Source organism: Gambusia affinis, linkage group LG04 (assembly GCF_019740435.1).
Source record: "Gambusia affinis linkage group LG04, SWU_Gaff_1.0, whole genome shotgun sequence".
NCBI classification, from domain to species: domain Eukaryota; kingdom Metazoa; phylum Chordata; class Actinopteri; order Cyprinodontiformes; family Poeciliidae; genus Gambusia; species Gambusia affinis.
The window spans coordinates 11,516,261-11,541,293 of record NC_057871.1 but is presented as its reverse complement, the minus strand read 5'-3'; the positions used below and the strand labels follow the sequence as shown (position 1 = coordinate 11,541,293).

Genomic DNA, 25,033 nt, shown 5'->3' with positions numbered 1-25,033 from the left:
CATTAAAAATTAGAATATTACAGCAAACCAATAAAGAACATATTTAAATTGTCTTGAAGATTAGTACCCAACTGAAGACTTTAAATATGTGGCCAACTAATATTTTTACTGGAGAAAAACTAAAGTGAATAGTTATTAACATTTTTAATTGGTTGCGAAAGAACATTTCTTTGTTGTCCGATGTCTTCTCACACTATATGCTCACTCTGACGTTTAGCTAATTAGACAGACTTATGTAAAACACCCTGAATAATTGTATGAGCACTTTTTTGTTATTGTTATTAAATTTCTGAATTCTCGGAATTTAATATTTTCATTGGAGAAACAGGATTAATACACAGGCAGCATCCAAGTTGAACCTCTCTCATACGGACTGGTGGATCGTTGGGTTGTAGTAGGTGGGGATCTTCCGCCCTCATGTCAGATAAAATCTGACATGATCTGGATGATGCTCTTGCGTCTTCATTGCTGGTGTAATTTATCTGTTTCTTACATATATAAGCTTTTTCATTGTGGTACTATCCATGGGACCTTTAATACTTATAAAAAGTAATAAGCCAGAAACTTGAATTAAAGCCAGTTCCTCAACATTCACCTACACCAATCTTTAACAGCATGTAAGGTGAAGTTCTTTACCAACACAAAAAACATCTACATCTCTGAAAAATCTTTAAAATATAGGTCTAACGGAAAACGCTAATCAAAATTAACTGTTTAATTATCCTTCAAATAATTAAACTGTATCAAATCATAAACTGTCTTGTCCTTAAATGTTGCTATTGTTTAGCAACGTGTTCAAAGCACTGCTGTGGAAGCATGGAGCTCTGAGCATGATTTAAAGTAACAATCTACAGAAAAAAGGGTTATGCAACACACGTGTGTGTGTGTGCCATTCAGAGTTAGACAGCAGCTGGCTCAGATTCTAACGTCAGTATGTTTTGTCTCAACCAACTCTGATCACACCACATCCTCACACGCCTGGTAAAGCAGATTAAATTGACAGTATGAGTGTGGACGATGAAATCCAGTTGTTATTCATTAATCCTGTCACATTTGTGACAATAATGTCTGAGAAGCAAAAGGAGCTAAACTTTTCCAGGTTCCGAATTAGAGCAACTAAATATCTTCCGTTATTTGCAATTTAAGTAGACAACAAAATTTTTATTTTTGTGTTTTGTTTTTCCCAAAATTTAATTCTTCCGTCCGTTTTTTTAAAATGTGTCACAGGCAGAAGAGAGGTTAAATGTTGTCCTTTGTCTTTTCTAAGAAAAGACAAAATTTTATTTCTCAAAAATTTGACTTTCACTCCTTTGGCCAAATAGATTAAAGAAGAGGAAATACAGATCAGCAGAAACTTTATACTCAAATGAAATACATGGACATGTAAAATAAGACCAAACAAAAATGGATAGTTATCTTACTAAAGTCTGTTTAGCTGCAACTAAAAGGCAGAAGCGCCTCTTGCTGGGACACTCGCGCCACCATGTGGTCGAGTAGTGCCACTACAGACTCACTGCCAAAGCCAACGCATATTATACAAAGAAATTCTCTAAATTACGATGGAAATATGATTTCCAACGGAAGATTTTCAAACTAGTAAGATCTTTTTTCTGACATTTGTATGCTTGTCGGACATCTGATGCAGCATTCAAATATTCTGATAAGATTGTTTTTTTTCACAAAAATAAATTTATAGTTCAGAGAATCTTAAAAGTTTAATTTCTTAATTTACAAATAATACCTTTTATAATTCATACATTCAGTCAAACATGTTGCTAGTAATTGTTTTCTTTTGTTTTATATATTTAAAATATGCCTCATATATTTGAAAAAAACCTTTGTGGTTTCAGAGAGGTCTCTGGAAAGGTCACAAATGTTCATGTAGGAAGTATTCAAATTGATGTCAGAGTTGATTTTGTCACAGCAAACAGACAGCTCATCACACACCCACTCCATGTAATTCAGAAAACTGATCATCAGTGTTTCGTTTTTCCCCAAATTTAATTCTTCCTTCCATTTCTTTAAAATATGCCACAGGCAGAAGAGAGGTTAAATGTTGTCCTTTGTGTTTTCTAAGAAGATATTTCCCTTCTCTCCCTTCTGTCTTTCCATCCTGCTCTGCGTCTGTTTTCAGAAGTTGGTTAATTATCCGTACCATCACATCCCTCTGTCGTCAGCGTCCGTGAGGGGAGCAGCTGTGTGACCTCCCGACCTTTCATAAGACTCCTAATGGCCGACCAGCATCCTGCCTAATAAGCTGCTGTGCGTTCGTTCTGGTGTAGGTTAAGTGTGTGAGTGTGTTTGTGTGCTTTCATGTGTGTGACACCCCTGGATATCTGCTTGGCCTCTCCGGCCTTACTGGCTGTTTGCGGCCTCGGGCTGGTGACAGGGCGTGCGTGCACAGCAGGGGACAGTATTTAGGCACCGAGGGCTGAGGCTGGGGGATCTTTGATTTCATAATAAGCTGTTGTCTGCTGTGGAGCTGCGGAGCGGCCCACTGAGTGGACAGAGGAGCATTGTCTGCAGCTCAGCGTTGCTCAGCTCAGCAGAGGAGGCCTGCTGAGCCATCCTGGGAAACAGCACGGGGTAAACATCCTCTGGTTGCTCCTCTCTGTCTCCTGTTTGTCCCGATTCTCCATCAAATATAGCTCTGCATGTATTTCCAATAAGGAAAAGAATTCCCAATGATTTCTCAAGAAAATTGTCAAAGATGTACGATTTTTATTTTGCCTCCCTTACAGGATTGAACTCTTCAAACTGATTCAAGCTGGTTCTTCTGCACACTGCCTACTTCCATTAGTCCCTTTTAGCTTCACAGCACCTTGCTTGAAAATTATTCTGTAATTTATCTCACTGCCAATCAGCCAATTATTCACAACATCCAATAAATATGAGCTGAATTAGAATGTAAAAGCACAAAATCTTATTAAATATTTTTGTTTTTAGTGCAAATATCTTAGAATACTTGGAATAAGAAAAAATAACTCACAACTAACTTTTCAGCAATAAATAATAGCTTCTTTTAAGACACTAATTTCATAATATTGTTGAAAAAGAACTAGTTATAAATTGGGAAAATCGTCCAGAAATTATTTATAATTGTGATATGTTTACATTTGTTTCGGTAGAAAAGAAAATATCTGGAATATTTTTCTGACATAGCTCCCAAGCATTTATCAATTATTTTAAAGACTTAGTGAGGCCAAGATGACACTTTTTACTGCTATTTGCTGCTGTTTTTTAACATTCATTTTGAATATATATATTTCTTATTTTCATCACCCTTCTGCTCATTATGGAGCGTGATAAGACAAATCATGTGTCCTAATCCAGCCGGATGTGTCATATTTATGCCTCTGGGAAGCAAAAAATCAATTACATATTTTATGACCCAAAAATGATTTAGTGACATTTGTGGCTAATTCAAAAATAGTTATTAATAATAATTAAATACTTCTTAGGATTTTCCTCAACTGAATAAATGTACTTGAAATAATGGTGGATTGTTTAGAACAATTTCTGTGAGAGATTAGGATCCTGCAGTCAAAGCTGTACACATTTCTCTAGTTTATTTTTTGCCACCATTGCATTTATAGTTTGTATTTAAAGTACATAGCATCTATAAATAAAAACAACGATGAATATCAGAACATCAATATGACCTGTTTATCTGCACCAGTTTTCTATTTTTCTGGTGGTGTTGCAACTTTAGAAATAGATTTGTTGACACTTGAGATAGCTAAACTCTTATTTTTTATGGCAAATCAATTGCATGGTGTCTTTATCCAGTTTATTAATTTCTTAGTATGTCAATTAATGTTAAAAACTTTGATATATCTTTGCTCAAAGCAAAGATATATACATCATATACCCAGTATAATTGTTAAAATTTATTATGACATTAGGCTAGCTCACATTCAGCACAGCAAATACAAGGGGTCAACAATAAATCACTAAATTCCTTACTCTTCTCTCCAAAATATTCCATCTATCTTTTTGTCTCGTTGCCTTTTATCTCTTGGTCTGCGCTGACAACAACAGCCTCTTTCATGTAGTCATCTTTTCCTCAGAGCCTCGGGCCCTCGCCCTCTTTCTCCTTCGTTCACACGGACTAATTAAATGTTCTGAGAAGAACTCATGATAGGGAAAGTCAAATCCGCTTTCTGTTTTCCCCCCTACTACTTCTTTCTCAAAGATAAATTTGTACTTCAGATATTGACCCCAAACAGTGTTTAAAAGTTATGTTTGGAATAAGAGACACACATATCCATCTGTTTTCCAAAAAGTGTCACTTTAATGATTGCAGTTTTAACTCACATTTAAATCCAACGAGCACAATCTCCAGTTTTAGAAAAAGATGTGACCTCAGAGGAGGAGGTAAAACCAATGGGTAACAGACTCCTTGATTTTAATAAAATAATGAAAATGACCAATAATTTGAAATCTGTGGTTTTGTTTTACTTGTTTATAAAAACACCAAAAGGCACAAAGTGTTTAATAATATAAAAGAACATAAAAGGACAGGACATGGAATTTTTGCAAGCTACAAACAATAAAAGAAACGTCATTTTGTATTATAGTAATCAGTTTAAACACATACAGCATTTCTATGGAAAAACTTCACACCAGTTATTTCTCTTTCTTTATAGAAATAAACTTGTTCTAGGTCAAGGAGCAGCTATGATTCATTGTATGAAGTTTAGTTATTTAGAATGATCTCTTCTACAAGTAGGAACTTATACTTCACTTTACATGTACATGTCACAATTTTCTTCAAAGTTCTTCAGCCAAGGTAAGATTTGTATTTTTCTAAAAAAGATTACATAAAATTGTGTTAAGAAAAGAAAAGAAAATCACTAAATAAATGATTAATGTTTTTGACAAAACTTGACAAATGATGGACTAGTGATGAGTGAAGTAATAGAAAATCTGCAAACTCACATTTGTTCCTGTGTAAGACAATCATTAATTGAAAGTCAGAGGAAGTCAAAGAGTGAAGTCATCCTTTCGGGTAAAACAACAAGGGTCAGACAGGTGGCACTTATTTAGCAACAATGGCAGTGAATGTTACAATCTGATAACGGTACACTCTTCTTAGAAATTGAGTTATGTGGGTTTTCCAAAGATATTCAGCATACTTTGACAATAAAACGTTGATTGGAGAGGCAGACCTTTCAAAGATGAGCTGCTTGGGCAAAATGATCTCAAATGCTATAAAATCAAAAGTGGAATTAAATGAAAAACTACCATTTAAATTTATCAAACAATAACCAAAATGACAAAAGGTAAGCCAGAGATGATTTTTGATGAAAACCTATGAAAACTGGAACAATTGGATGATGTGGTATGAAGCCAAGTTATTGACAAGAAGCTCCCGCAAAGCACTGCTGAAAACGGACATGCCAAGCAAAACATTGACTGGCATAAAGAGGAATAGAGTAACATTTTATGGACTGATGAAAGCAAAATTGTTCTTTTCAGGCATAGGAGACGTTTATCAGATGACTAAATTCAGGTCACAGTAAAGGATGGTGGCTTATGCTTCATTGTATAGGAATGTTTCTCATTCCTTAGAGTCTGTGATATCTTATGGCATAGCCAAAATTATTGATCAATTTGAATTCATCTATATACTTGAGGAGTTAACATTCCCTCATGTTAAAAATGAAATGCACTTCAATGGGTGTTTGAACAAAACAACAACTCCAACAGCAATAAAAACTGAGTTGCATCTTGTTTCAGGACCAACATTGAAGTTGTGTAGCACCCAGCCCAATCCCCAAACCTCTGTCCAATAGAAATCTTAGTGAGCTGTCATCAAACATGCTGGCACTGAGGCAAAACAATGAAATGTAGTTCAACTGTCCTGCATTGGAACATCTGCCCATTTGTGTCAGAAGCTGGATAACTCCATACAACATTGATGTGAAGCACAATTTACACAAGTAAATATGAGTTCAGTTTGTAAAATCATAATTCCTAAGAACTACTTGAATGCAATACTTGGTTGGATGTCATGATTCAGGAGCCATGTATTTTCCATACACTCTGCATGGCAATATCTGGCCAGTTGAATGGGCACTGGTTTCCCTTCATTCTTGCCTTGTACATATTTTGTATGCTGGAGAGGGGAAAGCTCACACAAAATGAGAGGGGAAAATTGAAAAGAAAAATGGGGTTAGTCATAATCCTTGTTATCATAAAAGTGTTTTTTAGATGGAGCATCCCAGGTCTATAGTAATTGATAATAGTTTCCTTTCAGGACACAGACAGATGCCATGTCATTGTGAGTTTGTTAAAAAGGTGGAAAGCTAACAGCCTCACAAACAAATCCAGGATTGAGTGATTTTAGTAATTTACAGCTGACACCAAAGGTAATTATGTCATTGGGATACAAAGCTCCAACCGCAGCCCAGAGAGTAGATTTTAAAATACTTTTGTTAGTTTATAAATTACTGAATGGCCTAGAACCAAAGACATAGGTATCAACCTTACAGAAAGATCTTCTGGTTCTGGTCTACAACCAAGTCAGAACCAAACATGAAGAAGTAGCATTCAGCTTTTATGTTCCACTAATCTGGAACAAACTTCCAGCCAAAACACTGAATTCAATTACATCAAGGCTAAAAACCTACCTGGTTAGAGTTGCTTCCGATTAATAGCAATTGGATTTCGCATCTCGCTGTGTTTTGCGCAACAGTATCAAAGATTCCACATTCCTTTGCTTTTCCATAACTCTTTGGAAAATAACCCAAACCTGATGACTAGGTGATTAGTCTGATAAAACAGATTCCATCAAGATAAACCCAGAACAAGAATCTCAATGTTCTCCTGCAGGAACAAACTCAATGTTTATTTATAACAGTGTAGACATTTGATATATACTAATGTAGTTGTGTTACACTTATGTGAACATTTTCAGTTTAAGTTGTCTTTCTAACTTGGTAAAATCTGCAGGACATGAGACAAGCATTTCTAAAAAAAAAATCAACAGCACAATGTCAATAATCAGAGGAAAAATCTTCAGTACCATTACAACAATCAAATCCTCCTTTAAGTAGAGAGTTTTGCATCTTTCCACTGGTATTTGATTATTTATGCTGAAGATGAACTATTTGAGGTTGGAAGACCTCCTGTCCATCTCCCTAATCTTTATCACTCTCCACAGATTCTCTATCAGAGTCAAGTCAGGACGGGACATTGTTAAAATGCTACCATTACTTTCTGTAAATATAAAACTACAGAAAAAAACAACAACTTTAAACCCAAAAACAGGTATTAATAAAAGTGGGTTTACCTGTGTATTTGATCTGGGTTAAAGATAATTATTTGTTTATCTGTAGCTCTATGTTTTCATGAAAGAAAATTAAATATTTATGAGGACACACTGACCAAAGAGGTTTTTTGTTTTTTTTTTAATCTGCAGCGTTCCTGGTTAAATAGGATAAAGCAATAGGGTTCATAAAAAGACTTGCAAATATTATTCAGTTACTATTTTGTTAAAAACAAACATTAAGTCTAAAAAATAATCCTGTCTCAAAATTAAACAAAAAATACAAATGTTTATCTCATAATCTCTTAATGAAGTTGTCTACAGCCTTTCATATCCAGAACAATAAGCTCTCGGTTATTTGCTCTGTTCTGATTGAAGAGAAAGATTAAATCTGAGCTGACAGGTCACCTGGGTCCACCTGATGCTGACCTTCTCTGTTTAACTTAACAAGTTTGACTCACTTATTCTCATGACTGAAAAAAAATAAATAAAAACCCCAAACGGAGGGATGTAAGTCTTGAAAGACATGTAAAAACGTTCAGAAACGACTCTGTCTGAAGTGTTTGTACAATCAAGAAAAAAAAACATAATTTGAGAAAAAACATGTTTTTTTGTAATCAAACAAGAAAGCACTTGCTGATTCTGCCTTTGCTGAACTTCATGGAGGAATTTCAGGGTGGACAGGAGTCAACATAAATGCATGACTAAACAGCACGCTGGCATGTATGACTGAAGGGCAAACCAGTCATAAAGTTGCAGCCTGAATGCCATCATTGTCTCCAAACCCATCATCCCCACCATCATCATCATCACCCTCATCATGACACTGAGATTTAACTTCCCTCTCCACCTGAGACGCCGTCATCCCTCTCTCTCGGACCTTGACTCAAACTTTGGTTTCAGGGGAAGAGGGGAGGTCTTATCACGTTCATATGCAGGTTGTAGATTTCTCTCTTTATGTTCACATGCTTTTCTTCTGTCGCTTCCAGCGTAGCAGAAGTCGTGGCAAAGAGACGTAGACACAGCAAAAGGCCGAACAATAGACCATTCATGGTGCCCTGCAATGCAATGATGATCCTGCTCTGCCCTCCACCTCCTCGCCCTGCACCAGCCTCCACAGCTGCACAAGAATGCAGTCCAACAAGTCCCCCCCTGCCCCCCGCGCCTCCCTCAACCCCTCTCGTCCCCCGCCACCACCATCGCTACCACCGCCACCACCTCACCAAGTGCTGCCGCTATCGCAACCGAAAGCCCCCTTCTTTCCCCAAACAGAAAAGATGAAGAAGGCAAGAAACCACTGGGGGCGGAGGAGGGCTCTGCAGATGGAGCACAAAGGGAGGATTCATGCTTGGTCACATACACTCTTGGAGGAAAAAAAAAGAGGGGCACCCATTTAAGTGTGGTGCAGCTGCACTAATTCACTTGGTGAAAATGGGCAAAAAAGGGAGTGACAGAGGTCAGATAGCAGAATCTCTCTTTTTTTTAATCCATCCCCATGGATGGCGTGTCACTGCATCACTACAACTTAAAAAGTCTACATGCTGCATAAATCAAGAGATAAGCCGAAAATGCACCTGCACCCAAAGACTTCAGCCCTGTCCTCAGACTATAAAGATTTTGAGCCTCTATATATTCTCAACGAGTCAATACTGCGCCTTGTCAAAGCATACATAATGCTCAAACTGTTTCAGAAGTTGTCACATTACAACCACAGAGTTGGATGTAATTCATTAGGAATTCATGTGATAGACCAGCGATGCCCAAAGTGCGGCCCGGGGGCCATTTGAGGCGTTTCAAATTATTTTTTGCGGCTTTCTGCAGCAGTTCAAGGACGAACTAAAACTGATATCCCAACAGACGTGGTTAATGCAGATGCCCATGTTTTCCTTTATTTGCTAATTTAATTTGAGAGTAAACAGAACTACAAACAGATTTGGGGAAACCAATTTAGTAAACTTGGCTAAATAAAGTAAAACATGTCATATGATGAAAATTGTTGATGAAAATACACTAACACATGTGACTCATACACACCCAGCACACTCTATATCATCTTTTCTTTTAAGCGGGTAAATCTGCATGACCACCTTTATGTTTTGGATCTACAATAATTTACAGATCTTTTCTCTACATACAGGCTGCTTTACTTTACTCAGTAAACGACTGCATGTTAACTTTATTGTTGAGCAAGCAAAATAAAAAAAGACTTCTAATCCCAATTTTAAAAAGGTATAATAGAAAATGTGGCCCCAATGGCAAAAACTTTGGACATCAGAGTGATAGAGCAAAATAATTTAGTGGACAAATGAGACATGGAATAAAAACTATGCATCTATTTTCAAGTTTTTATAAATAAAAATCTGAAAATCTCTATGCACCACCCATGAATTAACACTTTGTAGACCCTTTCAGCTGCTGGCTTTGCTATCCTTGCCGATACAGAGGGTAAATGGTTTGCCTGTTGTCCTATGCAGAACATGAACTTTGATTTTGAAGTCTTGCCACAAAGTATTGATCAGAGTTAGAGAAGAACTATGACTACGCCGTTCTAACACATGATTATGCTTTGATCTGAACCATTTCAAAGCAGTGGTTGTATGTTTAAGGTCACTGCACTGCTGGAAGGTGAACCTCCACTCTAGTCTCAAGTGATGTGCAGCCTCCACTAGGTTTTGTTCCAGGACTGAACTACACTATAATTCTCCCTCATCATGTTCAAGGTTTCACATATAGACCAAGAACTTCAATGCTGAACTAAGAGCAAAAGTAAAAGGGGATGATTAAAACTCCGGTAGCTCTGATTTTTCAAGTTACCACTCTGAGAAAAAACCCATACATGAATTTCTTTTTTCTTCAGATTTTTAGACCTTCTATTATATACCAATTTGTGTTAGTCTATCAAATAAAACCCCAATAAAATATATCAAAGATTTGGTTGACGTTTCAGTAGGCATGAATACTACAAAACACAGCATGGCTTCACAGAATCTGACACCATAAATGTTTTATGGGAGAGATGATGTCTCCACAGCTCACCACACAGGTCCCAGAAAATGGCAGCAGAGTCACATGAGATGCATTTTTATTGGCAGCAATGGCCTAGGAGCTGGAATTTCCCAAGCAAGAAGCACTGATGCAACCATGTGTTGTCTTCACCCAGACCCTCAGAGGAAATGACATTTATGAATTACAGAGTTTTCCAGAAGTCAAGAATATACACAGCCAACCCAAAGCACAAGAATTGCTGTGGAGTTTACTGATTAATTCTTTCTTTTTTTTTTTTAAAGGCAGCTGGGCCAAGTAGACCAATTTATGTCAGTTCTGACTTACAAATTCAAAGTCTTTCTAATGAGTTCGTCATCTCTTCGAACAAATGCTGCCATTCAGTTCAAGCCAAAAGTGCTTATTGACATGGGAGTGAATACTTTCCAGTGATTATGCATCAGTTTAATGCAAAATGTGACCCAGCATGTGAATATTTGACCGCTGTGCATGCTTATCTGCATCTCTCTCCAACTTTCTCTCTCTCTCTCTTTGTATCAGCCTGTTTGTCCCTCTTGTCTCTCATCAGATTTCAGGAATTTCCCCCAGAGATCTGTGCAACTATTGAGGTCAACGCTAAAGGATGTTCTCACTTTTCCATTTGCCTCTGTACCTCCAGCACCTGATCAGAAAAAAAACAAAAAAAACACCTCTATCAAAATGTTCTGGTGAAATGAATTAACCAATCGTAGAATAACTCTAAATGAACCAGTATTTCTATCCCATGACAGAGTGTACACCTGAGGCTGACTCTTTGACCCACTAGGATCTGTGACCTCCCATCCTGATCATGAGACCTTGTCTTCCCATCGTCTCCCCACTCTCCCCCAGGAGCCAGGAAGCAGGCTCTTGTGACACGGCAGTCTGCGGAGCCATGGAGAGGCCCATTAGTGCAGTCACATGGCAGGTTAGCACAGTTACTGATGCAACCATGTGAGCTCTATTTTCTAACAAGCAACAGCTGCCCCGAGGTTCATGATAGTTTCACTCGAGACGGAAAAATGTTGCCTGTGCACAAGCAGAGTAAACATTTGGACAACATGTCAGTCGCAGGTAGAAGAATCATAACTTGAAACTTTTTTTGACTCTATCACAGCAGAGCATTGTGTATAAAGATGCATTCTATTTCTGTGCCCAAAGTTAGATTTTTACAAATTACCACTCTGAAATGCAACAAGACCTTTTCCTGAAGCTGCTATTCAGACTTCATAAAGTCAGATTTCTCCGAGCAGGCCCAAGTTCAACAATCAACATGGCTGCACACATAAAACTGGGAAATTTGCAGGGGTAAGCCTTTTACGCACAGCTCTGACAGTGTGTACCACAACAAGCCAGCGGCAGGCAAAGAGCTGTATAACTTCTAATTATAAACGTCTTCCTCTTGTATTTGAACCCTTAAAATAGGGAGAATAAACAAATGCAAATTGCACATCTTATTGGTTTTTCAAAATACAAAGGAGGAATTCTATTTGCCTCTAAGCTGGTTTTTCCCAAGTTCCCAATTTGTAATTATGACTTGGGAATTTAAATTTTCAAGTCAGGTTCATATTCCAAAAATTCAAATATATGTTCTGATTGGGCTTGTATGTCTTATCAAAATGTTTTGATAAGAACAACCTCTAAATAGTTTAGTTTTTTTATTTATTTATGGATTTATGGATAAAAAGCGTTCTTGGTCAGATGAAGTAGTCTAATCTTAAATGTCATGTTTCCAGCTACAAGTCAGGTATCACCATAATTAACCGACAACACAGACGATCATCTATATATTTTCTTTGCGAATCGAGTTACTGAGTAAATTAAACTTTTAGGTAATATTCAAACTTATTGAGGATGACTTAGATGAATTACAATTAGTAAATGACTGGTTTGCTGACTTGCAGATGCTGTGTTTATGTTCTCCTCAGAAGTCAGATTTCCCAAGTCCACAAATGAAACGCTCGGTGAAGTGGGATCTCTAACTTGAAAAGTCAGCGACTGTCGAACCGCCCTGCTTCCAAAATGGCTTCCTGACCATTAAAATGCTGAGGAAGTTGCAGGAAAAAAAAACTATTGTGTTGCACAATATTTATGAACATGTCCCTTAGCCTTCCAGAAAACTGTAAAACAGCTGAAACACTGACTTCCTTTAAATCTCAACTAAAAACCCACCTGTTTAGGATTGTATTTGAAACATAAATTATAAATTTTAATGATGGAACTTGACTTAATATAATGTTTTGATTATTGATTCTATGTTGCATTGTGTTTCTGTGTTTGATATGATGTAAAGCACTTTGAAAGGCCTTGCTGCTGAAATGTGCTATACAAATAAAATTTGATTTGATTTTTGATTCATAGCTTTGAGAGGAATACGTGAACTCGCTCTACGTTTGTATGACGTCATCCAAGTACTTACTTAAGAGACAAATTGATCGCCTCATTAAAACACCTGTCAGAGGGGTAAAAATATCTGAGTGATACGCATCAAGTACAAAAGTATAAAAAGCATAAATGTGTTTAAAATAAGCTATCTGCTTCTGCTAAATGTACAGAAGGCATTTAATTTTTAAAAAGTATAAATTAGTGCAATATGGCCACTACACGGAATTATTTGAGTTTTGAAATACTGGAAATATTGGAACATTTAAGACATAAAATATCTGTTTGTGTCAAGGTAAATTTGCCAAATGCGTAATTGCAAAAACAACAAATATTGCTATATGAATTTAAAAATCCAGAAATACGCTTCTCATATGAAAAATAATTATAACAATACATATTTATATTTTATCTATATAGACAAATATATATATATATATTTAACATCTGAAGGTGAGCAATAAAAGCGTTTCAAGGCTCTCCGCTTTCTCAGCATTGATTATCACATATCAATCAATAATTTTCTTGTCAATTGCAGACATGATTTAGCTGTAAAGCTTTTTATGCTGAATTCCTTGATAAAAATCTTTGATCTGGACTGTTTATTCTTAAGGAATTCAAAATATTATATTCCAAAATCAATCTGAAATCTGAAATTAAAGTTCAGATTTTATTTCAGCTTTATCCACTATAAGCGCAACACATCTCGTTATTACGCACTAAAAGAAATCGGACATTTTTAGAACTTTTCTGTCATTATTTTAGGCACAACGAAAACACTTTGATTAATAAAAAAAACTACTCAAGGGAAATTCAGAAGTGGAAATTTCCTAAAAGCAAGTTAATAAAACATCTACTAAAGTTCTTACGCAATTAAGCAACTCAAAAGTAATTTTAAAAACTATGAATGTATTGATAACTGCTGAAGCAGTATTTAAATACATTTAAATCGATTTTTTTTTTATTCTAAATTATGAGCTTTGTTAAAGGGTTATTCATTTAGGACATTCTCTCAAATGAAACTGTTTCAAACTGACAGAGTCCCTGGAGGCGAATGGCGCATCCAGGAGCATGAACCAAACAGCCTCCACGAAACCGCAGCCCTCAACAATCTGCGAACACACAGAAAAGAAAACAACAACAACAACAAAACGAATATATACTAACCCTTTCCTGCAGAAACAACCTGAACGAAAATAAGCAAAACTAAAAGCACAACTCACTCCACAAGCCTGAGAGGCCTCACGCAGAATCTCAGTGCCGCTGAAATTTAGCCGGCGGGGTGCAGCAAGCAAGCAAGGTGTTTTCCCCCCCACACACTCCCACACCTCCCCTCCACCAGCATCTTCCTCAAGCCCAAGCACCACCATCAGCACCTCCGAGGCCCAAATCCAGATGGGATATGCTCATCAGACGGAACGGTTTATCATCAATTGCTGAACTTACAAGGAGTTTTAAAAAGAAATCATTACGGAACATACTATCCAATATGTTTAGGGTCAATAATGTGATTTGTTCTTTTTTTTTTTTTTTTTTTTTTTCTTGTAGCTGTCTCCACGTCTTCATCCAAAAGGGAGATTGGTTGAAATGCAGCAAAGGAGGGGACGTTTTGTCTTGTTTGTATTATAAAAATTGCAGATGAACGTTTAAAAATCAACAACATAACAGAATATCCAATAACAGTTTTTGATAGGCTTAATATACTTAATGTACGCACATTCTTCACAAATAGCATCAAATTTAGGTACTATTATCACTGTATCAAAATAGGTTCTATATTTTATTTAGGGGTATCAGAGTAAAGAGGAACCCAGATAGAAATCCACTGGACACTTTTATGGAAAAAATGTTTAGGGTCAATGTTTGTTCTTTTTTTTTTTTTTTTCTTGTAGCTGTCTCCACGTCTTCATCCAAAAGGAGATTGGTTGAAATGCAGCAAAGGAGGGGACGTTTTGTCTTGTTTGTATTATAAAAATTGCAGATGAACGTTTAAAAATCAACAACATAACAGAATATCCAATAACAGTTTTTGATAGGCTTAATATACTTAATGTACGCACATTCTTCACAAATAGCATCAAATTTAGGTACTATTATCACTGTATCAAAATAGGTTCTATATTTTGATTCAATGAACAGATGTTCAAAGAGGTCGAAGATAAATGTGACCCACTTGTAAAAAAGATCTCTCCAGTATTGTAGAGACAGTTGTTTTACACTATTTCTTATTTTCTAAGAATTTTAACATTAAAGAGCAATCTAGAATGGGTATACCTTGGGGATCATTAAAAAAAACACATTAAATACCAACCACATGACAGTTTTAGAAACAATAAAACAACCAAGAATTTAAACATATTGAATTTATTTATAATTTCTACATTAAAATAAAATGGGCACCACTCTGCTTCTACATACTTCTCTAGATTTTATTTATGAGTTTTGAATTAAACAAAGTTTTGTACAAATAAATGCCATACTACATGGACTAAAGAAACAAAAAAAGAAAGGAAGCAAAGTTGGATTTCCAACTCATTTCATCAAAATGTGTTTAACTTGTTTTTATTTCAGGGTTCTCAAATAAAGGGGTGTAGATATAAATCCAGGTCACACTTTTTAAATGTTTATTTGTAAAAGTAAATTGAAAACTATGTAGACTTTCTTGGGTTTTCCAAGTCAATGTGTCAGATTTGGGGACATTTTATTCAGAGATATCACTACCTGGGCTAAATGCAAATGTACATCAAACTTTTATGATTTCTATTTACTAACTGAAAATGGAAAATGCATCCTTTGAGTTTTCCAGATGCATGCGGGAAGTTTGGGGAAAGTCGGCTCAAAATGTTTACAACCGTGTGGACTTCTTTAGCATTTCCTAATCGATGTGGCAAATTTGGGAGCTACGCTCATTGTACCAAGTACTACAATACTTCGGTTGGCCCACTGCATTTCACGATTGATTTTTTTATTTTTATTTTTTCTGGAAATGACTGAGCAATAACTCTCCCCGCGATTGCTTATTTGTTTGAACCATGTTAACACGTCCAACAAAGATGGCCTTCTCCTGCCTCTAAATGGGCGCACTGTACACTCATCTAAACTACTCCAAGGTAAAAAATCTCACCTCTCCTCTGCAGCAAATCCAACAGTGATGGGCACTGAGCTCTGATACGCGTTTCGGTCCACTTAGTCAACAGCTACGTCACTAAAGAACCAATCAGAGCTCAGCACTGTGCCCCGAGGGGCGGGGATTAGCCCTGTACTGGAATGCTGTCTCTTTGGGAATGTTTTCCAGTTTCAATCACTTTTTTTTCCTCCCAGTCCTTCTCACAAGGCGCTCTTTAAGCTCCGCTGTTGCCACACAGAGCAGCCATTCATCGGCTCCGCAGTCAGCCACACACACCACCACTGGACATCTAAATTGGTAGGTTATGTAATTTTATAATGCAACATTTCTGACATAAATGATATCGATATTTATGTGTAACGTACAATAGTCCTTTACACTGAAACAGATTTGCCATTAATTTGTATTTAGCATAAAATTGTATTAGAATTTTTGGATTATCTTTGGAGATGTTAAATTTCACCTGTTATAATTGACTGAAGTAAACGGTAAACATATAAATTTTAGCTTTTATACCATTTATTTTCAGATTTTTAATCGAGTTAAACTTTCCTCTCTTTTTTGTTTCATTTTAGCTGCTATTTAAAAAATAAAATAAAAATAAAAACGGACCCGACAGCGAGAAAGGATATTTGGGCTCATAATTATGACTTTTCCCAAGAAAAGTCACAACTAATCATTAATTGGTGACACTATAAACTTTTTAACAAGTCCATATCGAATAAAAGAGATTTTTTTTAAAATTTAAAACCTACTACTGCATTAAAGGGTACATATCTCTTTACACTTGTCAGTGTAATAAACAAACAAATAATAATAATATAAGAAGAAATATATAAACTATGTCGGGAGAGGAGCACAGCCTGTCAGAATCAGAGCTGAGTCCCGTGGGGTCAGATGACGGCCACTCGCTGTCACCGAGTCAGCCCGGAGCGCCACACGGCCCGGACTCTCCCCTGAGCGGCCCGCCTCAGCAGCTCACCGCGCTCTGCGTGGCGGATGCGGGCAGCGAGGACGGAGGCAGAGCGAGGGCCAAGTCGGAGGAGGAGGACGATCGCTTCCCCATCGGGATCAGGGAGGCGGTCAGTCAGGTGTTGGACGGATACGACTGGACGCTCGTGCCAATGCCGGTGCGCGTGAACAACGGGAACAAGGCGAAGCCCCACGTGAAGAGGCCCATGAACGCGTTCATGGTGTGGGCGCAAGCCGCGAGGAGGAAGCTGGCAGATCAGTACCCCCACCTACACAACGCGGAGCTCAGCAAGACCCTGGGCAAGCTGTGGAGGTTCGTATGAGCGGAGGAGCAGAGAAGCCCTGCTATCACTCATGTCCTTCAGGATGTAATGCAAAAGGATGATGGTGTGCTTAAATTTTAGAAACTGCACGCGAGCTGTATTAATCTTGAGTCACAAATAATAACAAGACATTCACATTTTGAGTTGTTTCATTTTACATTTGTAGAAGTTGTGCTTAATCGGTCTCAAGAAACGTATAGGATTTTATCTGTTCTTGTTTTTCTCGCCCCCAGACTGCTAAACGAGAGCGACAAGAGGCCATTCATCGAGGAGGCAGAGAGGCTGAGAAAACAGCACAAAAAGGACTACCCAGACTACAAGTACCAGCCCCGGAGACGCAAAAATGGCAAACTGACCCCAGCCAGTGAGTCCGACAGCCAGGGGGAAGGGGAGGCCAGCCACTCCCAGTCCCATTACAAGACCCTACACCTGGATCACAATGGTGGGGCTGGGTCTCCCCTGGGTGACCTGCACCACCACCACCACCACCATCACCATCATCCCACAGGTGTGTAGATCCTGAATCCTGGTGCACAAAGCCAAGATATGTCACCAAAATTTAAAGAGATATATGTTAAAGCTAAATCTCCCAAGTTATGGACATTGATGGATATGTCTTTGATAGCAATGTAGAGCCAAGTAAAATATATAATTAAACTTTACAGCACATACATCATGTTCTAATTTAGTCTCAACTTAAACCCTAACCATACACCCTTAACCCTGACACAAGGCTTGTTTAGAAATATGATTCACCTCAATTACCTTTCATATGTATTTAGACCTTAATGGATGTCTTTATGTAGACTTCTCTTTACACTTCACTTTCAGATACATTTTCACGTTGCTTAGATGGAAGTCGCCTCAACCAAATTAACTCAATTCTTTCCAGTGTCACACACCTATACAAGCTATTGCTTAAAAAGTGTACATTGCAAAAATACATGAAAACAACAACAAAGCCAAAGTTCACCTGACAATGCTGGTCTCTCTTCTCTGTATCTAGGTCAGGGTCACAGCCCACCCACACCCCCCACCACCCCAAAGACAGAGCTTCAGTCTGGGAAACTGTCAGATGCCAAAAGGGAGGGCGGAACAGGAGCGGGCGGAGGATCTGGGGGTTCCAGGAGCACCCTCGGAGTTGGAGCTGAGGGGGCATCTGGTGGTCCTTCATCGTCAAGCACCAAACCCCACATTGACTTCGGCACCATGGATATTGGCGAAATCAGTCATGAGGTGATGTCCAATATTGAGCCGTTTGATGTCAACGAGTTCGACCAGTACCTCCCTCCAAATGGTCACCCACAGAGTGGCGCCGGGGCCCCCTCAGCGGGCTCCTCTGCCTCATCCTACGCTTACGCCCTGGCTGCAGCCAGCGGGCACTCGGCTTGGCTCTCGAAACAGCAGCAGCAGCCTCAGGCCTCTCCTTCGTCCTCGGATCCTTCGAAGGCCCCCATCAAAAGTGAGTCTGCGTCCGCTAGCCACTATGCAGAGGCTTCATCCTCCCCCTCCTCAGGTACCCACGTCACCTACACCCCGCTCAGCCTCCCCCACTATGGCTCCGCTTTCCCTTCGCTGGCCTCCAGGGCTCAGTTTGAGTACGGAGACCACCAAGCCCCCGGGGCATACTACACCCACTCCAGCCAGGCCCCAGGGCTGTATTCAGCATTCTCCTACATGGGCCCTACACAGAGGCCTCTGTACACTACCATAGGAGACCCCTCCAGCGTGGCGCCCTCTCACAGCCCCACACACTGGGAGCAGCCTGTTTACACCACGCTCACAAGACCTTGAGGCAGAGCAGCTGAGCAGTGGGAAATATGGGAAGTGTGTGAGTGAATCTCTTATATCTGTGTGCAAACATGTGGGTGTATGAATTGTATGTGTGTATCTGTGCCATATTAGTGGTTTTTACCATGTTTTTTTCTGTTTTTCTTTTTTTTTAGCCAACATGATAAAAAGTGTCCACAAAAGCTAACACGAAACAGAGACTCATGCAGAATGAAATGCGAATCATGGGCCCACAGCCAATCAAAAACACGTCAATGTTAACAAACGTGTGCCATCCTATTTTATTTTTTACTTTGTCATGTACAGCACTTGTATATATGTTACAAGCAGTAGAGCGAGAGCTGGGATTGGACTAGTGTTGGATTAAAGATTGACTCTGATTACACCAGGAGGTGACAGGTTTTTAGACTGACATAATCTAATTTTATTAACCAAACTAAACGATTTTTTGGTGTTTTTGTGTTCATGCAAGTAGTACATTTATTTTCATCACGGTGTAACTATCTTCACTGATCGGCACCACTGCTATGGAGAAAAAAAGAAGAAGCACATTCTGTTTCATTTCAGATGTAAGATTGTTTTTTCATGGCCAAAAATGAACAGCTGAAACTTTTGTTGTTGTTTTTATTCTGTAGATAGCTCACTCTATATTTCATCCTTTGGATCTATTTTTGCTGAACTAAATAAGCGTGTATAGTGGGGAAAAAAATAGGAAAAAGACAGGGAAAGAGAGCTCTTAAAGATGTAGTATTTTCATGTGTGACTCGTTGGAGATTTACCTCAGTTCTGTTTGCTTTGTGGCGATCACATGAATTCCTGAAAAAAACAAAAAACAAAAGTAAAGCATTTTGTTGAGTTTTAAATGACAAACGCTTTGATGATTTATCCATCACCTGTATTAAGATCTAGAGGTCTTAACCAAATCTTTTGGGGTAGCAGGCCAGCTCTGGGTATTACTTTAGGATTAGAATCACATGGACAAGGCTCTACATGTCAGCCAAAATTGTGCCTTCACCTTCAGTTTACACCTTTGCAGCCCTCTCCCGCTTTATCAACCTGAATAACGGTCATTACCACAAGTTTGCCTTTATTACTTGACTCAAATGTTTTATACTGACCCTTTTGACATGTAGTTGTCTTTTTTTATGTGAGTAATAATGCATTGTGTGTCACATCTTTGCTTCTTCCATTTTGTATAATTCTGGTTAGTTTTGTAAAGTGTTTGGTATACACTCACTCGAGTATTTTTGCTTCCTTACAAAAAAGCAATGTTGAAATATTATTGTCATCTATTAAATCAATTTATTTATAAAAAAAAAAGAACTGTGTGTGAGACTTATTCTGTGCAATAAGTATGTGAAGGGTGAAAAAGTAAATAAATAACATGGTGCTGACGCGTTAACTGTAACAACAACACAATCAGAGCCCCACCAACCTAAGCTGTTTACTGTGTTTGTGTGTGTGGTGTGAGGCTAAAATTGACTACTAATTCCCCACGTTTAATCGGCTGGGGACTGCGTGTTACTGAGGGGCACAAAGGGAGCCTTTCAGTTGCCAAGAGGGATGTGGAGAGAGAGAGAAGGAGGGAGTGTGCAAGGAGCCAGAGGCAAAGCCAATTTCAGCCCAGGAACCGGTGCACACTTGGACTTTTGTGCATGGCTTTTCCTCTCACGCTGCCCCGTCCTCTCCACCTGAGGCTCCCTCCCTTCTTCCACGTTCAGCTGCAGTTTAAACTCATTAGGAGGGCATCCAAAATTCAAATGTCAAGTTCACTGCTGGGTCTATATTTCAGAACGCAATCCTAGTAAGCATGGTTCTATACTTAAAAAGTTTTGGACATAGAGTATGGAATTGCAGTTCTAAAATACTAATAGCACTTTAACTTTTCCACAGTTTGTGGCGCAAAGCAGAGTAGTGCAAATAAAAAAAAAATTGTGAAAGGATACTGAGAGATGGTTTTCAAAGAAAATGTGAAGAGTTACATTGATTTGATTTCAATTTCCCAACTTTTTGTAGAAACTGCTTTTGTTGCAGTTATAGCTACAGCTTTTAGGAGAATATAACTTAGCATATTTAAGCTAACATTCTCATCTTATATTTGTAAAGAGCTCAGTCACATTGGATGGAGTGCATCTGTTTTAGAGACAGATTTTTAATTGTATTTAGTTTGGACTTTGATCAGACCATTCTAGCATATTATGCTAAAAGCTAAAAGAGAAAATTCAAAATTGAGTAAAAAGAATATGTAAATTGTGTCGTTTTCCACATTAAAAGAGAAGAGACAGGTAGCTTTAGAAAAGAAAAATCAAAATAAAGGTGGTCAATTTGAAAAAACAAAAAAAAAAAAACAGAACCTCCCAAACCTTCCAAGTAAAAACACAAATTACTTTAACCTGAAAAAATTTATAATTTTTAAAATTTTTCTCAATTACCGAGTAAATGTAACTAGTTACTATACCCACGGCTCGCTTCATATTTGAAGAACGATGTTTTGAACCAAGAATGCGTGCAAGTCCACCTCCAGTCCAGGTGGTGGCAGTAATTTGCCTGAAAATTCTAAATAGGGGCGGCAAAGCTTCGGTGGAAGTGAAGAGGAGAGCGGCACAACCACCGTCTGAGCAGGTCAGGGTTACTTGTGTTATTGTTGACTTATTTAGAAACGAGGGAACTAATAGTTTATCCACAGTCCTCTTGAAAAACTTTGTTTTTATCTGTGCTGTAGCAGCATGTAGCACTGAGCTAACCTTAGACCCCCTCGTGGTAATGTTTGGATTTCATCAGGACGCCGTTGTATACTTTTTATTTTAACGATTGGGTCCGTTCAATCAGCAGCAATGGACCTGAAACAGTTTGAAGCGGACAACTCTGGCAGCTGCAGGCTGGCCTCTCGGATTCCTGATGTGTGCAGGACGGAGGACTGCTGCCTGGGAGTGGATGAGGCAGGCAGAGGTCCTGTACTCGGTGAGTTATCATTTCATTATTTATCTGCTTATTTGTATTGGGACAAGTGTTAAGTATTAGCAAATACCAAATATAAAAGCATTCAAAGCTAGAGCCAGTTTACAGTGACTGTCCCTAGTTGGACATTTGGGTTAACAAGCATGTAGAATATTATTAATGGGTTAAAAATAGAAATTTGAAACCGAGTAACATCAAATCGTGACATCCTCTGTACTTAGTAGCTTTCCTGTGTATTACTTAATTATGCACCAGGGTGTTAAGTTTCTGGGGGAAACAATAAATGCATAACTTAATTAAAAGCATTTTCTTGTAAAATAGCATCCTTACGAACTACATGTAAAAGTATGTTCTCAACAAACAACTACAGCATCAAATACTTCACCCTGATCCTAATTATATATATATTTCTTTGAATACTTACAATGTTCTTTTTCGGATTCAGGACCGATGGTGTACGGGATTTGTTTTTGTCCTGTTTCAAAAAAGGAGGAGCTGAAGAATCTGAAAGTAGCAGGTAATCCTCCTTTTTCTCCTCGAAAGAATAGTACTCGTTTAAACTGAGTTTATTTGCTATATTTCCTCACACACACACACATCGTTCTTTAAAAAGCCTCAATCTGAAGCATTTCATCTTTTAATAAAATGTTTCTTTGTCTTTGGTTAGATTCAAAGACGCTAAATGAGGCTGAAAGAGAGAATCTGTTCCAAAAACTGGATGAAGCAGAAAGCTACATAGGCTGGGCTTTGCAGATTCTTTCACCCAACATGATCTCCACTAGCATGTTGCAAAGGTAGGGCACATTGAGCTCATATATGTGCCAGCCTGTGATGGTAATTACACACACAATAACATTGTTTTTAATTTTGGTTTAAGGACAAAATACAACCTGAATGCCTTGTCACATGATACAGCCATTTGTCTGATTCAGTATGCCTTGGACAGTGGAGTACAGCTTAAAGAGGTTTGTAAACATTACACCAAACAGTTTCTTTCCTTCAACGTAGTTCTGAATATCCGCAGAGCACCTGCAGCTTGATGCTTTATTATATGCCATTTTCCCTTCTCTATTTTTCCCTTTTTACTCCATATCGATACATCGGTTCTGTCTCTCCGATGCTTCTCAGGTGTACGTGGACACAGTCGGACCAGCAGAGAAGTATGAGGAGAAGCTGTCCCAGCGGTTCCCTGGTATCCAGGTGACTGTGAGGCCTAAAGCCGACTCCCTCTTTCCTGTTGTCAGCGCCGCCAGCATCTGTGCAAAGGTCAGTCAGCCAATATGCATTGCTGTCCTTTTTTTTCTTCTCGTTGATCATGTCTCGTCCTATTTCTAGTTTGTTTGACATAATTTCCAGAACATTTCTAAAGATAATGCAAAAATCACCACGCTTCCTTGGAAATCTAAATCTCTTCTGGGTAGAAATGTTATTTTATATTTGTATAATACAAGTGTTGTCTAAATGATAAAACTTTTCCCAATCAATTTTAAGACATGCAATTTCCTTTGCTGCTTCATCACAGGGATGTTTTTTATTGTTGCCTCACATTGACCTCCTTTTGAAGGTTTAGCTTTCGCTATTTTCCTCTTTTCCTTCTTGTCCCGCAGCTGCTTTTTCCTGCCGCTGCTGGCATTCTTCTGTTTTTATGTCTGTTTGTACATGAAGATACTCCATGTTCACCAGCATCAATGTTCTTGTTTGGTAAGATACAAGAAAAACTGCACTGCTAATAACATACTGCAGGTTTCTGTCACCCATCCAATCATGTAGCAAAGACCTGGTGGTGCAAATTTGAATAAAATTCCCTGACTAATGAATCCACGAGTTCCACTTTCTGAAATGAGTAGCAACAGTTATTGGTCTCTCTAAGGCTATGAGCTGTACTTTTATAGTTGTGTTTTCCTACTTTATTTTCACAGTGAAAGTTCTGGTTGTGGTTTTCAGGTTGCCAGAGATCGCGTTGTGAAAGGCTGGAACTTTGCAGAAGACCTGGGGGAGATAGATACAGATTATGGTTCAGGATATCCCAATGGTAACAACGTTCGACATGTTAAAGTGCTTTTGTACATATTTTCACATATTCTCAGTGTGCTGCATGGATTTAGAGATTTGTCTCTAAAAGAAGGCCAAAGTGGGAAAATGATGTCAAAACTTTCTGTTTTCTGTTGCTAGATCCCAAAACTAAAGAGTGGCTGCTGAAGTACCTGGACCCTGTGTTTGGTTATCCTCAGTTTGTCAGATTCAGCTGGAGCACGGCTCAGACTCTCATGGACAGCAAGGCAGCGCCTGTACACTGGTGAGGAGCTTGAGGACTTTTTCCAAGCATAAGGAAAATTGTTTGAAGATAAAAATAAAACTTAGTGGAAACCTTAAATCCTTTGATTTACAGATCACACATTAGGTCTGTGAAAATCCTTTGACATCAGGAGACAAGCTCTAACCACTTTATCAACAGAAACCCTTTTTAATCTGTGTACTTAGGGATGATGATGAAGAGGATGGGGAGAAGGCGGCTCAGCGGCAGAACAACCGTTCCATGTTGTCTTACTTCAGCGCATCGGCAGAAGGCGACAGAGCTCAGCAGACACACCGTTTCTTCTCAGAGAGGAAGCTGAAGAGTTTAAAGTTACTCTGAAAAGGCATCAGATCATGTGACTCTGGACATTATAGGCTCATTTGGAGAGTATTCTCCAGCTGCACAAATAACTAAGATGTTCAGAGTGTGAAAAATTATCATTAGCTGATTTATTCATGATCTAAACTGCAGTCTTTGATATTATTTTAATAAATAAAATACTGTGTTAAACATGCTTTCTCCAGATTCTTGTTCAAAAAAGTTCACTGAGCACCTGGTCACAGTATATTTTATGTAAAGACTCAGGTTTGGAGCACTGTAGAGCTTAAGTTTCAAGCAAAACGCAATATACACCAACAAAAGATAAAAGGACTGTAATTCTATAGCTCTTTTTTTAGCCAATCAGGTTACTCAAAGTGTCTTGCATCACAATCTCATCTGTGCTCGCATTTACCCATCCCCACATATTCATTCATTCAGTATGTTTAGTGTGTGCCCAGGAATCTATCATGAATGTAGAGGTTAAATGTTATGCATAAGATATAGAATTCGATTTTGAGTATCTAACTGTTATGGTAAAGTAGGGCCCCCAAATATCCAGGTTCATCCAT

The 25,033-nt window shown here is 38.3% G+C and overlaps 2 protein-coding genes across 3 annotated transcripts; both read left to right on the top strand.

Annotated features, from left to right (window-relative positions):
- The first annotated feature begins 15,999 nt into the window (after window positions 1–15,999).
- Window positions 16,000–20,209, top strand: LOC122830065 (transcription factor Sox-10-like). Its single transcript, XM_044115113.1, has 4 exons — window positions 16,000–16,100; window positions 16,379–17,088; window positions 17,332–17,606; window positions 18,105–20,209. Exons 2-4 carry the CDS (start codon window positions 16,646–16,648, stop codon window positions 18,890–18,892), a joined length of 1,506 nt encoding a protein of 501 aa, XP_043971048.1. The 5' UTR covers window positions 16,000–16,100; window positions 16,379–16,645; the 3' UTR covers window positions 18,893–20,209.
- A 1,198-nt stretch (window positions 20,210–21,407) lies between these two features.
- On the top strand, window positions 21,408–24,657 carry rnaseh2a (ribonuclease H2, subunit A). Of its 2 annotated transcripts, none has more exons than XM_044115071.1 (9): window positions 21,408–21,511; window positions 21,722–21,850; window positions 22,293–22,364; window positions 22,515–22,641; window positions 22,725–22,812; window positions 22,976–23,113; window positions 23,792–23,879; window positions 24,020–24,143; window positions 24,329–24,657. In XM_044115071.1, exons 2-9 carry the CDS (start codon window positions 21,724–21,726, stop codon window positions 24,480–24,482), a joined length of 918 nt encoding a protein of 305 aa, XP_043971006.1. In that variant the 5' UTR covers window positions 21,408–21,511; window positions 21,722–21,723; the 3' UTR covers window positions 24,483–24,657. The 2 variants fall into 2 exon arrangements, with proteins under 2 accessions (XP_043971006.1, XP_043971007.1); XM_044115072.1 differs by having other exon boundaries at window positions 21,420–21,511; window positions 21,719–21,850.
- Window positions 24,658–25,033: the final 376 nt, after the last annotated feature.